We start from the raw sequence: 18,206 nt of genomic DNA, 5'->3' as shown, positions 1-18,206 counted from the left end.
GCCGAAAGCCTGTCCGTCCAACTGCCCCGTAATATCAAGTTCACTCACGATGTCTGCTCCACAATCGAAACGTGTATGCCAAATCATCAAGGTCCGTATCTGTACCGCCCGCCCCCTGCGACTGGTGCCTGCTCGCTGAGTTCGGCGCATCACCTCTACGCACCGCAGCTCAAGCCGGAGGCAGAGGCAGAGTACAGAGCGATCCACGCTGCCGTCTGGCCTGGGGTGCTCGCAGCGCTGGAGCGGCACCACATCGTCGACTACTCCATCCACTACTACCCGCCTTTGCAGCTGCTCGTCGCCAACTTCAAGTACGTTGGTAGCGATTATGACGCGGATATGCGCGGGATCGGCGAGGATCCGGAGACACAAGTTTGGTGGAAGGTGACGGACCGTATGCAGGAGAGCTTCGTCCCGGGTGCGACTGGAAGTGGAGGTCCCGTCCCGTGGTGGCAGGTGAGCCGAACCGGTTTGTTGCCGAAGGCGAGCATGACTATATACGTGTCTTTCAGGAACTTGAGGAGGTCTTCCGATTCGAGGGGAAGACGCAGTGAAGCGTGCGTTGATTGATAGCATCGCACAGAGAATAGATTACCGTCCGGGCAACAAAATAATGAGACCCACAAAGGAAATGTATCATATGAGCAAAATCTCCGGGGGCTTGATACAGAGTCGCGCGTCAGGTAGAGATATCGCTAAGGCAAGACAGAACTACGCACCTGTCCTCTTGTCTCAAACGCCAACCAATCTCCCGTGCCAGTCGGAAGCAGACCCATCGACCGACATTTCCAAAGACCCAGAGCAAGCGTCAGAAGGTTGCATAGGAGGTATGCAACCTTCTGCAGCGGAAGCGTGGTCAGGGACTTCGGTGGTGCGGAGGCGGGGGCGAAAGGCGCGAACGCTACAGATCGTTGGATATCAGGACAGTGGTAGCCCTGGATATCGAGCTAACGTACCGGTATTGATCGCCGCAAGGTTCTTAAAGGGGCTCGAGAGCAGCATGAACACGATACCCATGCTGAAGATCTGAACGCCTCCTCCGGACATGTATAGCATGAACGCCTGCATCGGCAGGGATTTAGCAGGCGAGAACGCGAGGTCCCATGCTCGCTTCGACTTGAGTTCCTCGTAAGAAGCTGTTGAAGCTGTCGCGGCAGCAACGGCTTTCCCGGAGCTCTTGGACTACGCTGCGCATCAGCAGACGGACACAATGACGTGAATTGGCTTGACATACGGACGATACTGTGGACGCGAAGCCGGGCGGGGGTGGGAGATGCCGCCACCTGGTCAGGGTTGTGCATTAGATTACGACACTCTACTCGAAGGATTTTTGACGACATACTTGGATACTTCTATTGAGGTCGACATGATTTGTGCGATGCACCGGCCAAGAGGGGTGGGACAGGGAGTCTGGAGCGGCACTGGCCCGCTGGTAGTGGGATAAGCGCGTGGCCATACGATGAAGTCGTGGGAAAACCCTATATTAGTCTATTTGTGGAGCAGAAGAATTCACCAGGAATCAACTGCGCTGTCGCTGCGTGGCCTCATGGTTCAATGTAGCCTATTGCTATTCCAAAAAGCACGAGGATTAGGATTATGGTCATAGACAATAGAAGTCGCTCGACGGAAGGGGAAGGCGGGGATATATCGATCCGGACCATGTAGACGGCTAAACGGGGAAGATAAACAAGCTAGTGAGCCAGGAAATCGGGGGCGGTAAAGGGCCATAAGAAAGCGGTAAACGACGATAAGAAAGAGGAACTAATGGAAGTAAGGAATGTGGCGCATCATGAGTTCAGGGCAGGCGTTCTAGAAATGCTGTGAACCGGTCGTCAAGTCCAACTCCTCGAGGCAGCACTTGACAGTCAAGACAGTCTCGCCGCCTCCCTCGCCGTCTTCCTCTTCGCCCTCGTCGCCGTCAACAGCGCGCTCGCTCGCATCACCCGCCACGCTCCAGAGGCCCATTTGCAGCTTTCGCTCCCGCCTCCATCCGTCTTCTCCTTGCATTCGTCGAGCCAGCTCTACTTCTCTAGGTCGATATTAATCAAAATATCGCCCGTGCTTCGCTCTATCCGCCAGCCGTGACCTCATTTCACTTCCAGCTGTACCAGCAAGGTAAGTGTCGATCTCCCAGATGGTGGCCGGTTCGTGTGTGGCCGCACAGCTTGCGCACTACCGGCCACGGCGTGACACGCGAGCGCTGCATGGCAGGCCCATGGCATGTTCGCGCCGCCTTTGGCCGACTGTGACCAGGTCCGAGCACAGAGGGTATATAAGGCTTACGCAGTGCTCGCTTCTCGTCAGCTTCCCCGTCCGCATAACTTAGACCTCCCGGAGAGCCTACGCGAGAAATCATGCAGACGATCAAGTGTGTTGTTGTAGGAGATGGTGCTGTCGGCAAGGTGCGTTCTCGTTCTCGCCCTCCAGCCCTACCCCGAGTCGTCGCTGATTGAGGGCACGCTGTGCTGCTTTTGCGACGCGCTCAACCTCCGCCACAGACGTGTCTGTTGATCTCTTACACGACGAACAAGTTTCCGAGTGAATACGTGCCCACTGTGCGTAATTGCTCCCGTATCCCCATCTCCGCACGCGAGGCCGATCGCGTCCCTCTCTTCCCTTTCCCTTCCGCAGGTCTTCGATAACTATGCCGTGACGGTCATGATCGGCGACGACCCTTACACGCTCGGGCTCTTCGACACGGCCGGGCAGGAGGATTACGACCGGCTCCGGCCACTATCATACCCGCAAACGGACGTGTTCCTCGTCTGCTTCAGCGTGACGTCGCCCGCGTCGTTCGAGAACGTCAAGGAGAAGTGGTTCCCCGAGGTGCACCACCACTGTCCGGGCGTGCCCTGCCTCATCGTCGGCACCCAGATCGACTTGAGGGATGACCCGCAGGTGCTAGAGAAGCTCGCGAGGCAGAAGCAGCGGCCGGTCACGCCTGAGCAGGGCGAGCGGCTCGCTAGGGAGCTCGGTGCGGTGAAGTATGTGGAGTGCTCGGCTCTGACGCAGAAGGGCTTGAAGAATGTTTTCGACGAGGTGCGTCTGCGCGTTGATTATTGGTTGGTGCGGTAGCGCTGACGGGTGGTTGGGTTTTGATCTTGGTGTTTCCGCTTCGTCAGGCGATCGTGGCCGCACTGGAGCCACCCGTGGTCAAGAAGAAAAATAAGTGCATCATCCTCTAATTGAACGAATGGAGACGACCACGACCGGTCGCTGCGCCCGGACTGTCACGACCGTTCCATGCATGCCCCCACGACTCCTTCTCTCGAAGATATATCGCGCGCTTCTCTCTTCAGCCCATCTATCGTGAGCTCACTCTAAATACACACACATCCCCGGTATCCCCCTTACCTGAGCCCTCCTCTTGTTCTCTGCCTCTCCCTCATCTTTAGTTGTCATTTTCTCCCCGCACCTACCACTACCACTACCTATCCCTCCCCGTCCTGCGTGGGTCTGGCCCTACTGGGTCCGTGCCGCCTTCCTTATCGCACGTCCGTGCGGGGTCTGTTCTCTTTCTCCGCATTCCTGTTCTTCTATTTCCCAGTATTGTGTAGTTCATATCGTTTGGAATTGGGTACATGGGGGATCTAATACCCGTGAGTTAGACATCCCTTTCGGGGACCGTTTGTGCTTCTCTGTTCGTTCTCACTCGCTATCGTCACCGCGTCGACAGCCCGAGCATGCAAGCTACCACTGTATCGGCACCTGCACCCGCGGCTCGGATGATTTTCGTGTCGTTTAAGTTCTAGCTTCAGGAGCAGGAAGGTGTCGTTCCTGGTTGCAGTGAGACGTGTTGTCGAGTTGTCGCAGAAGTAATGTGAGCAGGTGACTGTGTGGTACCTCCATTGGTGTCCCTGAGCTTCAATGCACAACCGAAGGTGGGGAGAGATAAAGAAGGAACTGGTCCATGTCGTATGACATGGACATGCAAAGTAGGTTGAGTGAAACAATTCATTGAGGTTTCAAGATGTCGTCGCAGAACGCTCCCGCAAACCCAGTTGAATATGTCGGATATACACAAGTTTCACCCCACCTTTGGGCGACGATTGCTCCGGCACTGACGAAGCTTCTTGTCACTTCTTGTCACCTTCAACACGCCAAACCCTGCTCTGATCATGGCGATGGCAGGTCATCTCGCTGGAAGCGATAGCCCCATAGGGTGCGGGGCTTCACAGATGTTGGCAAGATATGCTTGGCTACTATGTCATTCTCCGCAATTCGCATATAGACCGCACACAAGCAATCGCCAGTACCCACCTACTACCGTGACCACATCCTTCTTACCATGGCAACACATCCCGAAGCGTTCGTGCTCCTGCATATCCCAGAGGTAACTCTCTCGACCTCAAACACAAGCGAGCACGGCACCCTCGCGCTCGAGTGCGTCACTCTTGCAACAGACAGCGCAGACAAGGATGCCCCGCTCGCTGCCTCGCTCTCCGCGTCCGACCGCTCGCTCATCCTCGTCCTGCGCCTGGGGACGCTCGAGCTTCCCCTCGATCCCGCGCGCGCGATATCGCTGCACATCGCGGCGGATGGCACAAGGACTTACACGTTCCACTCCGACGTTGGGCAGCCTGGACTCCCACCCGCGGACAAGGAGTCGTCGTTCATTAGGCTGACGATTCCCATCCCTTCGAGGCCGGACACGCACCGCGCGGAGTCGGTGGAGGCATTGGACCACATACTTGCGCAGTATGCCGACTTCGATTGGGAGACGGAGGGCGGGCCGCACCACGACGCGCCCCCTCATGAGGACAGGACTGAGGCTCCCAACCCGACTAAGGAAGACCTGCGCGGGAAGCTCGTGCTCATGGACGAAGAGTCGGGAGAGATCGTCGGAGAGCTGCCGAATCGGGTGAACATCAAGGAGGATCCTGCGCTCGCGGACAAGGAGAAGACCACTGGTAAGGATGGGGAGCCTGCCCCGGTCATGGTGGAGCTCCCGGAGGAAATGTACGATGCGTATACTGGACATGGGGCGAGCGTCGTCCCGTACGTGGAACCGAGTTCGGAGCTGGAAGAGGCCAGAGAGATATTCGTGAGGGCGATCCCGCCTGAGGATCAGGATTGGATGACGAAGTCGGCGACATTGATCAGGTCTGTGAGCTCTCTGCCTTTCAGGTCATCAAGACAGACTCATGTTCATGCTCGTAAGCGTTACAGTCAAGCGATCTCTTCGTCGACTTCGCTCCTACTGCACGGGCTCACTTGCGCTACGAACTACTACATCGGCCACTCGACTCCCTCCCCAACACCGAGGGCGGGCGTACCTCCCCCGCCGCAGCCCCGCGCGCTGCTGCTGCTCTCGCACCCACGCACGCAGTCGACGCTCTCGAGCGCGTACGCGATCAGCGGGCAGGCCGTCAAGGTCAGCTCCAAGACCGCTGCGATCGTCGAGGACCTCATCAAGCGCGCCGTGGGTGCCACGATAGACAAAGGCAAGTCGACCGCGGGGCCGCCGGTACCACCTCGTCCACAGGCTTCCATAGCGACCTCTGCTGCCTCCGTGCCATCCGTTGCCTCGACTGCGCCGCCGCCGCCACACCCAGGTGCTCCGGACCTCAGGCCCCCGCTGCCCCCACGACACAGTGCAGCTCCCAGCGCTGCGCCTTCTGCTCCGGGACCTGCTCCTCCGCTGCCGCCTCGCAGCAAGTCACCGCTCCCTGGCAACGTCCCTGGGACCCCCGCCAAGGAATCCCTCCCCGCATCCGGCACGTCCACACCCGCAAGCACCAGCAGCGGCAAGCCCATCGGGCGAGGTGGCAAGCTCGCGCTCAGCGCGAATCTGATCCTCGCGACGGTCGATGACTCCCTGCGGCGGACGTTCGACGTGGGGAGCGAGCGGGCGACGGCGGTCGTCGCGCACAAGTACGGGCCGGAGGCGGCAAAATCGACGCACCTTGCGACGCATACGGCGCGGAACGTGACGCTGGTGTATATTGATATGAGAGGATTTGCGAGGAAGGCGTTGATTAAGAAGGCGGGGAAGACATGGATTCAGGCAAAGTTGGGCGGGGGGAGGGAGATGAGTGGGGTCGTGGTTGATCGGGAGGCGCAGAGCAAGAAGTATGATTGAAGGAGACAAGGATGCTGTAACATACTTGTATGACTGCACACACCTGTGTACTAGGAAAGAACAATTGCTACGATGGATCTTAACCTCATTGTATCAAGAAGTGCGACTTCGGATTGTAATGCCTTCAGCCTCCTTTCACCTATGTCTCGTCGAGAATATATACCATCTGCCGCTGTAAAGCCTTGAAGATATTATGCTACATGGTTGATTGCTACTGTATATGATCCTTCGCTCTGCTCACAAATCGAACTCGAAGTCTGAATCTGAATCATCACCCTTCTTTCCCCTCAAATTATTTGGTGCCTTGGCATTCACGCTTGTGCTCGCAGACCGCATCCGCGACGATGGGTCGTCGTCGTCAAGGTCATCTAAGTCCGAATCGGAGCCATCGCCATCCTTATCCACGTCTGGTGGAAAGCGCTGCTGCGGTATAATCGCCCCCGCCAAGATGAGCACCGCCTCGAGCTCTGCGGAATGTTAGTGTCATAGTAAGTATGCGATATCGGGATGACCTGTGCGCACCTTCGATGCGCCGCTCGCGATCGGCACCCCAGGCGACGAGTTGATTCAAAATCTCGCCCTTTCGATAGATGATGAGCATCGGTAACCGTGCGTCAGGGAGATTAGGTATGCATTTGTCTCCTACGATGGAGACAAACTTCGTGTGTGGATGGCGTTGTGCGAGAACGTTGATATGCTCCTTAACACGATCACTGTGAGGGATTCTGGGGCAGAGACTTAGTCTGGGGCCGTGCTAGTCCGGGAACAGGCCCACCCGTCCTTATACAAGAACACGACGACGCCCGTCCCGCGCTCCATCGCGTCGCCGTCCTCGTTGACCTTGCTAGCTTCGGTGATCTCGCGAGTGTAGTCTTCTCGAGAAATGGGGTATACGCGTCCGAAGCGTGCCGCCTCCATCTTCCGGGCTTCCTGTAATCTCTTCCGCCGAATCAGCTCTAGAAGCCGCTCCGTTTCGTCATCGGGTGCCTCTGCCGCAAGTTCCCTCAGTTGTGCTGCGGTATAATCCGCATATCTCTCCTCGAGGGTCGGAGGAGGGGGAGGCGAGGGTGTCCGAGGAGTCGGAGGCTTAGGAGGAAGGATTCCGTGCTTGCGCAACGCATCGTTACTAATTTCACATATCAGACTGCATCTCCTGGACGCAACCACGATGCTCACAATTCTGTATCTTCGTTAGGGTTGATGGCCATGACGGTAGGAGGAAATGGTGTGTCTGCGTAGGCCCCGCTGCGCGCAAGTACTGCAACAGTAGGCCGTACCTTGACCGCATGTTACCGCAGCTGCCGGGCCGACTGCCGCAGCTTGCCCTTGCCCTCGATCGGCCACCATCGTGCTGCCTATTTCTCCTAAGCTCTTGTGTTCCTGCGGTGCTGCTCATGCACCTGCACCACCATCATCTTCTCTGAGTTCCTCGTAGCCATGTCCGTTTCCCTGGACGAAATTAGCGACACACTCCTTCCCAGGCGGTACCAGGAGGAGATCTTCGTGCGCGCACAGCAGGGGAACGTCATCGCCGCTCTCGATACCGGTAGCGGGAAGACATTCATCAGCACGCTGCTGATCAAATGGATATCGGCGCAGGAGAGCACGGAGCACAAGATCACGGTGTTCTTGGTGCCCAAGGTCGCGCTCGTGCAGCAGCAGGGAGAGTTCATCGCGAAGCAGACGTCGTTGCGCGTCCGCATGTTCTCCGGGGCTACCGCACACGACATGAGCGACCGCGGAGGATGGGCGAACGACTTTGAGACTGCAGATGTCTTCGTAATGACAGGTGCGTTGCAGCAAGTCGTGTTATCCGACGCACAGCTCGTGCTCAAGCTAGCTGGCAGCCCAAATATTTCTCAATCTATTGACGCACTCCCACTGGAGCCTCAGCAAGGTTAGTTTCTGCGTCGATTGATAGCGCTGAGGATCGCACCACCTTCTGCAACTATTTTGACTGTCGCTCATTCCTGTAATCATTGTGCGATAATGGCTAACCCCACCTCGCATGACGTTCTTTCATCTGTGGCGCTATCGGATGAATCTGACACTTGCAATCCTAGGTCTGCTTGTTGGTGTTTGACGAATGCCATCATACGCGGAAGAACCATGCATATAATGGCATCATGCGCGAATACTTTCAAACTGCGGAAGGCTGTCGCCCGAAGGTCTTTGGCATGACTGCTTCTCCGATCTGGAATCCGAGAAATGCCGCGGAATCGTTGTCCACCTTGGAGAAGAATCTTGATGCAAAAGTGATCGCTGTCAAGGAGCATGTTGACGAGCTGATTGGGCACTCCCCACGACCGGAGGAGGTAACTATACATATGTTTTACTCGATCTCAGAGCTATTGCATTGACCATATCTGTAGCTCATCAAAACATACCGTCAGGCGCCCGAGGTATACCCTGAATACCAGAAGAAGTCACTTCGGCTTCGCTTGGCTCTCCACAATACCCCACCCGAGGTCGGGATTCCAGCCGACAAGATTTTGACAAGATACGAAGTGACGTATTACAGCTTGGGACCATTCGGTGCCGAGTTGTTCCTGTACACCGAGATGAAGCAGCGTGTCGTGCAGCTCATCCAAGAGGCGATTGAGTCTGCCATGGAGGTGCTCACTGCAGAGCAGTATGCGAACGTCGCTCATGGTGGTTATCTCTCTGAGGTACCTGACGCTGTGCATCCCAAGCTCAGAGAGTTTGAGAACATACTTGCCGAGTTCAGTGCCGACTTTGACGATCCACCAGACGGCGTCTTACCTACCCCAATACCTCTCAGTTGGTGCTCCCCCAAGGTGAAGGTTCTGGCCGAGGAACTGTTTTCACGCTACACATCGACGTTCCAAGGTATCGTGTTCGTCGAACAGCGACATATCGCAACGTGCCTCGCGTCTATGCTGCGGCGCATCCCCTTTCTGGTCCACACCATCAAATGCGAGCCGCTCGTGGGACACGGCTCAGGCGCTGTCGCCAAGTCGCACCTCAAAGGAATGGCCATGCGCAATCAACGAGATACGGTGCAACTGTTCCGAGAACGGCGGCTGAATCTTCGTACGTGATCACGACTCGGTGACAGAGGAACTCACTGACGCCAGTGCAGTGGTAGCCACTTCCGTAGCGGAGGAAGGCCTCGATTTCCCGGTATGTTCTTTATCAAGGCGTGGTTTCACTTTACTTCCTGAACCGACATCCTGGCGTCGTCTGAGGATTGTTAGTATGTCCCCGTCTGGTGACATGCAAGCAATCCTCAGCCGGTTTCGGCTTGCCCCAGAGTTCATCGGCGTAAAGTGAACTCATGCCTCCACAGGTGGGTTTATTCCCTAAACCCTACCGTTCTCAGGCATGCGACCTCGTCATCCGCTTTGATCCGGTACAACATATGGTTGGATACCTTCAGTCCCGTGGTCGTGCACGACACAAAACGTCGACATTTATTATCATGGTCCAGGAGGGCTCACAAGCTCAGGCGGAGCGATATCTGGAGTTCTTGCGCAGCGAACCCCATCTGAAAAAAGTTTATCAGCAACGCGACCTTGTCCCTCCCGATGTCGAAGAGGAAGAGGACGAGAGCGATGCGCCTGATCCGTTCGACCTTGCTCGACGTGAACGATATGTTGTCCCTTCTACGGGTGCCATCCTGACATACAATACTGCCATCTCCTTACTCAATCATCTATGCTCCCTTATACCCCGCGATCGCTTCACTCCCATGCATGCTCCTCGGTATACTGGCGACTTCGTCGCTACTGTTACCCTCCCTTCTACCCTCCCTTTACCCTCAAACCTTCTCGTATACGAGGGCCCGCCCAAGCGCTCCAAGAAAGAGGCCAGACGCGCGGCAGCCTTCTTTGCTGTGAAGAGTTTACACGCCCTAAACGTTTTCGACGATTATCTCCTCCCTGCGAAGAGCTCCGGTGCCGCTCAAGACGAGGACTCGGACGGCGTACCCATCAAGAATGTCGAGTCCGTCCCAGATATGCTGCAAGTCCCCGTCTGCGACCCGTGGGTCCTGGGCTCGACGCTCTGGCTCCACGTCGTACGTCTGGACGGGATCCCCTCGGCCGGCCTCATTACTGGCACTGCGCTTCCGCCCGCGGACCTGGTTGCGAACAACCTCTTCGTCTCGACCGACGAGCCCGTAGAGATTGTTCTGCACCCGCGACACGCGTGGAGCCAGCGCCGAGCGATGGAGGAATATACGAGGATGGGTCTTTGGTGGTGCATCACCGGCAGAGGAATCACTCTCCCGCTGACATGCTACCTGGTCCCTATCACTCGTGACTGCAGAGTCGATTTCGACGCGATTGAGCTCGCGATCGCGTATCCATTCGGGTCGTACAACTGGGAGGATGTGTCCGAGGAAGAGTACGGGCGCGTGATCTACATGAATAACAGGGAGTTCGGGCACCCGCTGCTCCTGCGGAGGATGCGACCCGACGTGACGCCGTCGTCGACGCCACCCGCAGGGTCTAGGGAGGCCGGGTTCCCTACGTACCGCGACTACTGGCTGCACAAGTACACACGGAAGGGGCATGCGCCGAACATCTCGCTTGACGGGATTTGCGTAGAAGGCATAATGCTGGATCGTAACAACTCCTGTTCATACTCCCTCGAGAACGACCCTCTACCCTCTTCCGCATCGAAGGACGCGGGCTTGACTGTCATCCTCCCCATCGAACTCTGCAGATGGGCCCTCATACCCAGACACGTGTACCAGTCGTTCTCCATCCTTCCCGAGCTCTGCCACCGGCTCACCGACGTTTGGCGCGCCCACGAGGTCCGAACCGCGCTCAAGCTCCCACCCATCGTTGACGATCTCCTCGTCCAAGCGATTACCCTCCCTAGCGCAAACGCAGGCTTCAATAATCAGCGGCTTGAGACGTTTGGTGACGCCGTCCTCAAGCTGTGCGCGGTCGTCCATCTGTACAACAGATACCCCCACCGCCACGAGGGTCAGCTTGACAACATGAAACGGACCGCGATCGCGAACCGTACTCTTCTTGCGCGCGCCTTGGAGCATGGGCTTGAGGAACACCTTACCCCGGAGACGCAGAGTATCAGGTTGTGGAGGTATGTCGTTACAGGGGATGAGGCCTTGTTCGCGGTGCGGCCCTGTCGACGTGCGCTGCGGCAGTATCCCCGGCGGAGCTTGCAGGACTGCATGGAAGCGATCCTTGGTGCTAGCTTCGCGACGGGGGGTATTGACATGGCGCTGCGGGCCGGTACCGCGCTGGGCCTTTCGTTTGGGGGACCAACACCTTGGTATGTACGGTATTCGGGTAGGTTGAAGGAGGCTCCTGCAGCACCGCTGTTTGCGGGGCTGCAAGAAACCCTAGGATACACATTCAAGCACGGGCACTTGTTGTTAGAGGCGATCACACATCCGTCGTTCCGTTCTACTGATTGCTCGTCGTACCAGCGGCTTGAGTTTCTTGGGGATGGTATGTTCATTCCAGCAGTCTACTACCGTGTTCTACAGGCTGAGTCCATGTCTGTAGCGTTCATAGACATGGTCGTGACAGAGTATCTGTATAGGAAGTTCCCTTCTGCGACATCTGGACAGCTATCATGGGCCCGTTCGCGCGCAGTCTGCGGGCCTGCATTTGCGTCGATCGCTGTCAAGCGGCTCGCGCTACACAAGCTTCTTCTCATAAACAATGTCGAACTCAGTATGGCGATCAGCAAGCACGTCCCGATCCTTGAGGAGATCACCGACGAGGAGATCATAATCAACGGCTGGAAGCATGACCCGCCCAAGGCGCTCAGCGACGTTCTCGAGAGCGTGCTCGGTGCGCTTTTCGTGGACTGCGACTATAATTATGACAAGGCCGCCGCTATTACGGAGATGGTTCTTGAGGATTTGCTTGCTGCACTGCGGCCTGATCTTCCCAAGGATCCGGTCACCGAACTCATGGTATGGGTGGCGCAGTCCGGGTGCAGGTGTATCAGCTTTCTGTGAGTACATGTCTTATAATCATGGCTAGGTCGCGCTAATGCCAACGACGCTCGGAACAGCAAGGGTCAAAGCCGGCCGGAAGTTCGGCGGTATGACTGCATGTCAGTGCTCGTCCATGACACGATCGTCGCGGGGCCCCTCGCCGCGCCAAATCTCTCGATGGCGAAGGGCCTCGCGGCAGAACGCGCTCGCGAAGTACTGGCGGATCCCGAGTCGCCCCACCTCTTGTCCCGTGTTTGCACGTGTCCCAGGAAGGGTAAAGCCGCGAAGCGACTACCGTCGCCTTTGCCCATGGATGTTCCTGACAAGAAAGAGTTGAGCGACGAGACGACTGAGGGTTTCGCAATGCTGGCACAGATTCTTGTGGAGGAGACCAAGGAGCCAATTGTGCCCGTAGAGGATGACCACGGCACCGATGCAGTAAGCGAGGACCTGATCGAGGAACACGAAGTCGAAGAAATGATGGAAGTGGAAGTGGTTGTATGATTGGCCTCGATAGGCATGATACTGTAGCCCTTACTCATCCCTCTGTATCACCCCGGAATCTGTATGAATGACTAACTTCTTTAGCACCTCGCGGAACTGACAAGAGCGGGAATGGCCTACTTGGTGACCTGAAACGCACTCCCAAACTCATTGTTTGCGGAGCAGTCGATACGTTACGGCCACTCTATGATACAGAGAACAGCACGGGGAAAGACGCAGATTATGTATGAGGCATCTCGTGCCAAGCACATGGTTGTACTTGCCCTCTACATACCTGGGTGCCGGTATGGCTCCGCGTTTGGAAAGGCACTTGAATTTGCGGCTCTCAATATTGGAAAAGCCGTACGTATGATTGGGGGTAAGATAGTCGTACGCAGCATGGGAGCCGAAGGACACTCGAGTCTCGAAAGAACCAAGTTTCAACCGCGATTTGCTATTCGCCTCCTTGCTTTATCCTCCCCTGATATAACCCAACGGCCTAGTCAAGGCACAGGCAACTCGTCCGGGTAGGTACAGTTGTGATATTCGACCGTACTCTTGTAGATTGGCGACAGTTTCCCAACGGACCTGGGTCAATGGACGTCAGGCAGAGATCTCCCATACGAATATGGGAGCCAGCTTACCGAATGCTCCGAGGCGAGAGAAGAAGACAGCCGCAGCCGTTCTCATGGGCCGGTAGAACCGACGAGGCAAGGGGAGCCACCCCCGGAGTCCATTGGCCCACCTAACACACACGTTCAGGCTCCGACGTCTCGGGAGACTCCCGAAGGCAGATGCCAGCGGCCACAAGAGGTGACTTTTGCGGGCGACGTTACATCCTGGAGACGGCCGTCAGATATGCCACCTCCACTGTATAGAAGGCTCTGACCGAGTGTGGTGAATGACCCCTGCAGGCGTCGCGCTTGTATTTCCGCTCTGGAAGAATGGGCCTTCCGGCTTCGCGTTGGACATGGGGCTTTCTCGCCAGCGCTGGTAGATGTCGGTACAGTCCTTCATCTCAGACAGTTTGACCGTCATCAGACTGAAAGCTCTGGATGGATGATCCTCTTCATGGTATGGACTGACGACATACACCAATACCCGACCGTTCTTGAGATTGTAATCGACACCACCGTGGAGACGAACAAGAGCGTGCGCCATGATCGTCAATGCGTACTTGTGTATCTCCGCCCAATTCACGATAGACGCAACGAGATTCATGGGTGTCGCGAAACGGCGGCCTTTAGGTTGAGGTCGATCGTCCTCTTCGAGCGGCATACAACTCTGCATCGTCGAAAAATTGTTGTTTAGTTGGACTATCCTGGAATCAACACAAACGATGGGTCATTTCTGCACGACTCACTTATGCTTCGGCCATGCAGCCGCCTGACACTCTATTTTGCAATAGAACACGACGCCGCAACCACCGCATCGTTTGAGCTGCTTGTTGGGGCCCCCCTCGCCGCACCAACCACAAAGGGCGGATGCCAGGCTTTCCCATAAGAACTCCTGTTCCTCCGATGCCACAGCCTCCACGACATCAGGATGCAGAGATAATTGGGTGGCAGGGTCATGCTGAGATGATCGACGAGGGCGACGAACACAGCGCGCGTGAGCTGTCTTGCATGAGAGATCGCTCAATTTGTTCCGTACGTCAGCACCGACCCTGCAGGGTGCATGCCATCACCCGACAGCCCGGAAGCGAGTGCTTCTCATTTTCAGGGCGCCTTCATACCTACAACTTACGTACCTCAGAGTAATGCTGTATGTTCCCCTGACTCCGCAAGTCGACGTTTCCACATAAAACCGTGCAACACGAGTCATCCTTGCACGCCATTGATTGACGAGGAGGCGCAGATCTGGCTCGTCTAAGGAAATGATCAATCCACAGTGCATGAAGCTCAAGTATCCCGCCATTCCAAACAACGTGGCCGTCTGTCGAGGCCAGTTTGAAGGCCAAGCGCGAAGCAGCAAATGGAGGGCCGAAGAACAGAACAAGACACACTCACGTCCCAATCAAATCCCTGCATGCATTCGGCAATCGATGCAGATTGTGCAAGCCACGTCGTCGTGCACACACACGTAGGTGTGTCCCACTCCGTGAACGGAGTCAATTGCATGCACAACATGCCAACTGTGTCAGGTGAGTGTGACGCACGACGATGGGAAATGAGGTCGACTGTCATCGCTTGAAGGCAACCTCGGAGCGAAATGACAAGAAGCCATGGACGTCATAACGCAAAATTCGCTCGAGTAGCCACGGGAATACATACAGTTAGTTCTTTGCCCGTCCGTTGCCCGTCTGTTGCAATTGGGATCTCGCGTCGAGACACGAAGTAATAATCAGAGATGGGTTCAGTCAAGAATCGTCTAGTTCGTCTTCTCGGATAACGATCGGCTCTGCGGTGCGAGTGACATCCTTCTGCATCGGCTTCCCGCCTCCTTTGGTCGACACCGCGCGACCTAGATTGTTCTTCTTCCCGCTGCCCTTCGCCGCGCCTGCAGTAGGCTCGTTGACACCGTCCCCGATTTTGATAACGACGCTAACAGTTGACTTTCCACGCGTCCGGTAGATGATATCCTCCTCTTCGTCTTCTGGGATGAGTTCATCATGAACGTGGACGGTGCCGGTCAAGATTTCGGTGTGAATCTCATCCCGTGGATAAGGCAGGATGGTAGGGAGAGATAGTGCAAGCTGCATGAGATGGGGTATAGCGGCGCCCATGGCGCTCAGGTACAGGGTCTTGTAGCTGTCGACGACAAACCACACGTTCATGCATGATCTATGACTTAGGCTTATGACGACGACTTACCCGTCCTGAAGAAACACATCCTTACAGCGTCTGAGGTACGCGCCCAACTCTGTCCGCCGCGTGATGCAAATGTAGTTCTTGCCCTCTGTATGCGCCGAACGCGGTCCCGTTGCGGACACAGACGGGGCTACGGTTGGGACAGGGCGCGGTGGCGCGAGTTTACGGACCTTGTGGGATCGTCTGCTCCTCGATGCCGACCCTGGTTGACCACCTCCATGGCCTTTCTCCTCCGATCCGCGTGCACGTTTCTTGCCCTCGGGAGCAGTCGTCTGGATCGCGGTCGGGCTCGCTGCGGAGTCCACTTCCATTGCTGCTGCGCTCGTGGGGCGCGTGGGTGCACTCTGCGCGGTGTCGCCTGACTGTTCTCTAACTCGTTTGGGTGATCTGCCGTTCGTCGCGTCCGAGACAGAGTCAAGTTTACGCTTTGACATAGATGGTCCCGAAGAGAATGGCGATGAGCGGGTGTAAGTCAGTGGGTGAATGGGTGAATGCAGCAGAGTGTATTTGACTTCCAGATGAAGGCTTTGCCGAGGTTATCCCGCCGAACCGGGGGCAATTTGGGGGATAAGTTTAATTTGGCGCCCATACTGACATAATGATCAAAAATTTGGTGAGGGCAAGATATCTGCCTCGGGCCCCAGGACGAGCTCGCCCTCATATCTTTCCCCCGATCCTCCCCCATCTCTCTTCAAAAGGTCTCTCTACTAGCGTAGACTGTTGCCAACATGAGTCAGGATCCAGCGGAGCAGAACATCCAGATGTGGAAGGTCAAGAAGCTCATCAAGAGCCTTGACGCAGCCCGAGGGTACGTCCACCTGTTGTCCCCGTACTGGCTCTCACTCATCGCACAATCCAGAGCGGGTACTTCCATGATCTCGCTCATCATTCCGCCTAAGGTGCGCATTCTCTTTAAAATCGCTGTCCGATCGCTCACCTTGGTCTGCAGGATCAAATCTCCCGCATCAACGCGATGTTGACGCAGGAATATGGTACTGCGTCCAACATCAAGTCCCGTGTCAACCGTCTTTCCGTGCTCGCGGCCATCACATCCACCCAGCAGCGGCTCAAGCTGTACAACAGAGTGCCTCCGAACGGTCTTGTACTCTTTGTCGGCACAATCTTGACAGACGAAGGAAAGGAGAAGAAGGTCTCTTTCGACTTCGAGCCCCACAAGCCGATCAACACGTACGTTCGACTCTTCTTTCTGTATATCCATCCTTCTCAAAAAGGCACCCGACAGTTCGCTCTACCTATGTGACAATAAGTTCCACACGGAGGCGCTTCAAGAGCTCCTCGAGTCTGATTCCAAGTTCGGATTCATTGTCATGGACGGTAACGGTACCCTCTTTGGTACGGTCGCGGGAAACACTCGCGAGGTCATCCACAAGTTCACCGTCGACCTCCCGAAAAAGCACGGCCGTGGTGGTCAGTCCGCCCTGCGTTTCGCGCGTCTCCGTGACGAGAAGCGCCACAATTATGTCCGCAAGGTCGCGGAGTTGGCAGTGCAGCACTTCATCACGAACGACAAGGTCAACGTCACTGGACTTGTGCTTGCTGGCAGTGCGGATTTCAAGACGGAGCTGTCGCAGAGTGACATGTTCGATCCTCGTCTGGCTGCGAAGGTCATAAAGGTCGTTGATGTCAGCTACGGTGGTGAGAACGGCTTTAATCAGGTGCGCCTTTTGTCCTCCCTGCCGAATTTGCTTGATGTCAGATTGACCTCGTGTGACAGGCTATTGAGCTCGCAGCCGAGGCCCTCTCCAACGTCAAGTTCGTCCAGGAGAAGAGGCTCATTCAGAGGTACTTCGACGAGATCAGTCAGGATACCGGCAAATACTGTTTCGGTATCGACGACACCCTTAAGGCGCTTGACCTCGGTGCCGTGGAGACCTTGATCGTCTGGGAAAACTTGGACATCACTCGCTATGTGCTCCGGAACGCGGCTGGTGGTACGCGAACGAACTATATGAATGTCTCCACGTGAAGAATGCTCACCCTGGCTGCAGAGGAGATCATCATTCATGCGACCAAGGAGCAAGAGAAGGAGCGCGAGCGTTTCATCGACAAGTCGACCGGGCTCGAGATGGAGAAGGTTGTCGACCCGCAGCCGCTGCTCGAGTGGTTCGCGGAGAAGTACAAGGAGTTCGGCGCGAACCTCGAGTTCGTCACCAACCGCTCGCAGGAGGGCGCGCAGTTCGTGAAGGGCTTCGGAGGCATCGGCGGCCTGCTCCGGTACAAGGTCGACTTTACAAACTTGCAGAGCGTCGACGACGACGAAGAGGAGTTCTTCTCGGACAACGACGATATCTGACTTTTCTGGAGGCTCCATTCTGGAGCCCCCCTCGGCTTGGGCTCGCCGGGTGGGGCGGAGGGGAGGGGAACGCCGGCAGGACGCGTCGCGGCTGGGGATGTCAGTCGTGTTGAGACGGTGGTTGAGACGCTGATGGCGACGGACGCTGTCGCCGTCCGGTCAGGCCAGCGAGTTGCAGCTGTTTCAACTGTTGTGAACGATGAGGAAGCCGAGAAGTCCTCGAGGACGCGCGCGTTGCAAAGTGTAAACGACAAGCACGAAAGTTGGGACGCGGGTGATCCTTGCCGGATATCGGAGGATAGCGTTAACGCAACGAGACGTCTCCGCGGCGTCATGGTGCGTGTTTGATTTCGTTCGTGGAAGTAGACCGCATACTGATTATCTCTGTACCCCCGCAGAAATCAATGTCGACCCCCTCTTGTATTTGTTTCTCAGTGCACCTGTTCTAGTACTATTTGCTGTCGTCGCTATTCGATCACCAAGTTGTAGCCTTTCGAATACCACGTGAATGCCAATCACGCCTTGTCATGATCCCTTGACCGTTGTGCCAGTCTGGTTTGTGTGAATTCGCAGCTC

The 18,206-nt window shown here is 56.2% G+C and overlaps 8 protein-coding genes across 8 annotated transcripts; 5 read left to right on the top strand and 3 right to left on the bottom strand.

Moving 5' to 3' along the window:
* Positions 1-49: 49 nt before the first annotated feature.
* DICSQDRAFT_169079 (rhamnose mutarotase) lies at positions 50-554 on the top strand (the record flags this gene model as incomplete). Its single annotated transcript, XM_007364701.1, has 3 exons — positions 50-91; positions 169-456; positions 513-554. The coding sequence occupies 3 exons, from the start codon at positions 50-52 to the stop codon at positions 552-554; spliced, it is 372 nt and encodes a 123-aa protein (XP_007364763.1).
* Positions 541-1,387, bottom strand: DICSQDRAFT_84588 (uncharacterized protein). Its single transcript, XM_007364700.1, has 5 exons — positions 1,343-1,387; positions 1,235-1,283; positions 957-1,182; positions 720-901; positions 541-660 (listed from the first exon to the last, which is right to left on the bottom strand). Exons 1-5 carry the CDS (start codon positions 1,366-1,368, stop codon positions 637-639), a joined length of 507 nt encoding a protein of 168 aa, XP_007364762.1. The 5' UTR covers positions 1,369-1,387; the 3' UTR covers positions 541-636.
* Positions 1,388-1,860: 473 nt separating this feature from the next.
* On the top strand, positions 1,861-3,576 carry DICSQDRAFT_104198 (CC42_CANAL CELL division control protein 42). Its single transcript, XM_007364699.1, has 5 exons — positions 1,861-2,115; positions 2,305-2,402; positions 2,499-2,555; positions 2,632-3,039; positions 3,123-3,576. Exons 2-5 carry the CDS (start codon positions 2,355-2,357, stop codon positions 3,183-3,185), a joined length of 576 nt encoding a protein of 191 aa, XP_007364761.1. The 5' UTR covers positions 1,861-2,115; positions 2,305-2,354; the 3' UTR covers positions 3,186-3,576.
* Positions 3,577-4,282: 706 nt separating this feature from the next.
* Positions 4,283-6,151, top strand: DICSQDRAFT_84580 (uncharacterized protein). Its single transcript, XM_007364698.1, has 2 exons — positions 4,283-5,103; positions 5,170-6,151. The coding sequence occupies exons 1-2, from the start codon at positions 4,289-4,291 to the stop codon at positions 6,080-6,082; spliced, it is 1,728 nt and encodes a 575-aa protein (XP_007364760.1). The 5' UTR covers positions 4,283-4,288; the 3' UTR covers positions 6,083-6,151.
* Positions 6,152-6,229: 78 nt separating this feature from the next.
* On the bottom strand, positions 6,230-7,290 carry DICSQDRAFT_104193 (thioredoxin-like protein; the record flags this gene model as incomplete). The annotated part of the gene is made up of 4 exons (XM_007364697.1): positions 6,230-6,549; positions 6,605-6,807; positions 6,858-7,208; positions 7,259-7,290. 4 exons carry the CDS (start codon positions 7,288-7,290, stop codon positions 6,320-6,322), a joined length of 816 nt encoding a protein of 271 aa, XP_007364759.1. The 3' UTR covers positions 6,230-6,319.
* A 126-nt stretch (positions 7,291-7,416) lies between these two features.
* DICSQDRAFT_104190 (uncharacterized protein) lies at positions 7,417-12,606 on the top strand. Its single transcript, XM_007364696.1, has 8 exons — positions 7,417-7,871; positions 7,930-7,979; positions 8,146-8,397; positions 8,455-9,136; positions 9,186-9,226; positions 9,426-11,526; positions 11,584-12,040; positions 12,101-12,606. The coding sequence occupies exons 1-8, from the start codon at positions 7,520-7,522 to the stop codon at positions 12,525-12,527; spliced, it is 4,362 nt and encodes a 1,453-aa protein (XP_007364758.1). The 5' UTR covers positions 7,417-7,519; the 3' UTR covers positions 12,528-12,606.
* A 2,259-nt stretch (positions 12,607-14,865) lies between these two features.
* On the bottom strand, positions 14,866-15,627 carry DICSQDRAFT_58038 (uncharacterized protein; the record flags this gene model as incomplete). The annotated part of the gene is made up of 2 exons (XM_007364695.1): positions 14,866-15,256; positions 15,320-15,627. The coding sequence occupies 2 exons, from the start codon at positions 15,625-15,627 to the stop codon at positions 14,866-14,868; spliced, it is 699 nt and encodes a 232-aa protein (XP_007364757.1).
* Positions 15,628-16,005: 378 nt separating this feature from the next.
* Positions 16,006-18,165, top strand: DICSQDRAFT_84570 (peptide chain release factor eRF/aRF subunit 1). The gene is made up of 7 exons (XM_007364694.1): positions 16,006-16,124; positions 16,176-16,215; positions 16,266-16,504; positions 16,560-16,992; positions 17,052-17,268; positions 17,326-17,966; positions 18,029-18,165. The coding sequence occupies exons 1-6, from the start codon at positions 16,045-16,047 to the stop codon at positions 17,628-17,630; spliced, it is 1,314 nt and encodes a 437-aa protein (XP_007364756.1). The 5' UTR covers positions 16,006-16,044; the 3' UTR covers positions 17,631-17,966; positions 18,029-18,165.
* Positions 18,166-18,206: the final 41 nt, after the last annotated feature.

Source organism: Dichomitus squalens (assembly GCF_000275845.1).
Source record: "Dichomitus squalens LYAD-421 SS1 unplaced genomic scaffold DICSQscaffold_9, whole genome shotgun sequence".
In the NCBI taxonomy this organism is placed as follows: domain Eukaryota; kingdom Fungi; phylum Basidiomycota; class Agaricomycetes; order Polyporales; family Polyporaceae; genus Dichomitus; species Dichomitus squalens.
This window is presented reverse-complemented; position numbering and strand designations above follow the sequence as displayed.

What these genes read in the sequence shown, in the direction of transcription:
- DICSQDRAFT_84570 (XM_007364694.1), top strand. Translation starts at nt 16,045, where the DNA reads ATGAGTCAGGATCCAGCGGAGCAGAACATCCAGATGTGGAAGGTCAAG. An exon ending in CGCTCATCATTCCGCCTAAG is followed by an intron (nt 16,216 to 16,265) that starts GTGCGCATTCTC and finishes CTTGGTCTGCAG; the next exon opens with GATCAAATCTCCCGCATCAA. An exon ending in CCCCACAAGCCGATCAACAC is followed by an intron (nt 16,505 to 16,559) that starts GTACGTTCGACT and finishes GGCACCCGACAG; the next exon opens with TTCGCTCTACCTATGTGACA.
- DICSQDRAFT_104198 (XM_007364699.1), top strand. Translation starts at nt 2,355, where the DNA reads ATGCAGACGATCAAGTGTGTTGTTGTAGGAGATGGTGCTGTCGGCAAG. An exon ending in GAGATGGTGCTGTCGGCAAG is followed by an intron (nt 2,403 to 2,498) that starts GTGCGTTCTCGT and finishes CCTCCGCCACAG; the next exon opens with ACGTGTCTGTTGATCTCTTA. An exon ending in CGAGTGAATACGTGCCCACT is followed by an intron (nt 2,556 to 2,631) that starts GTGCGTAATTGC and finishes TCCCTTCCGCAG; the next exon opens with GTCTTCGATAACTATGCCGT.
- DICSQDRAFT_104190 (XM_007364696.1), top strand. Translation starts at nt 7,520, where the DNA reads ATGTCCGTTTCCCTGGACGAAATTAGCGACACACTCCTTCCCAGGCGG. An exon ending in GCTTGAGTTTCTTGGGGATG is followed by an intron (nt 11,527 to 11,583) that starts GTATGTTCATTC and finishes CCATGTCTGTAG; the next exon opens with CGTTCATAGACATGGTCGTG. An exon ending in TGCAGGTGTATCAGCTTTCT is followed by an intron (nt 12,041 to 12,100) that starts GTGAGTACATGT and finishes CGCTCGGAACAG; the next exon opens with CAAGGGTCAAAGCCGGCCGG.
- DICSQDRAFT_84580 (XM_007364698.1), top strand. Translation starts at nt 4,289, where the DNA reads ATGGCAACACATCCCGAAGCGTTCGTGCTCCTGCATATCCCAGAGGTA. An exon ending in AAGTCGGCGACATTGATCAG is followed by an intron (nt 5,104 to 5,169) that starts GTCTGTGAGCTC and finishes TAAGCGTTACAG; the next exon opens with TCAAGCGATCTCTTCGTCGA.
- DICSQDRAFT_84588 (XM_007364700.1), bottom strand. Translation starts at nt 1,368, where the DNA reads ATGTCGACCTCAATAGAAGTATCCAA. An exon ending in ACCTCAATAGAAGTATCCAA is followed by an intron (nt 1,284 to 1,342) that starts GTATGTCGTCAA and finishes AACCCTGACCAG; the next exon opens with GTGGCGGCATCTCCCACCCC. An exon ending in CGTTTGAGACAAGAGGACAG is followed by an intron (nt 661 to 719) that starts GTGCGTAGTTCT and finishes CTCTGTATCAAG; the next exon opens with CCCCCGGAGATTTTGCTCAT.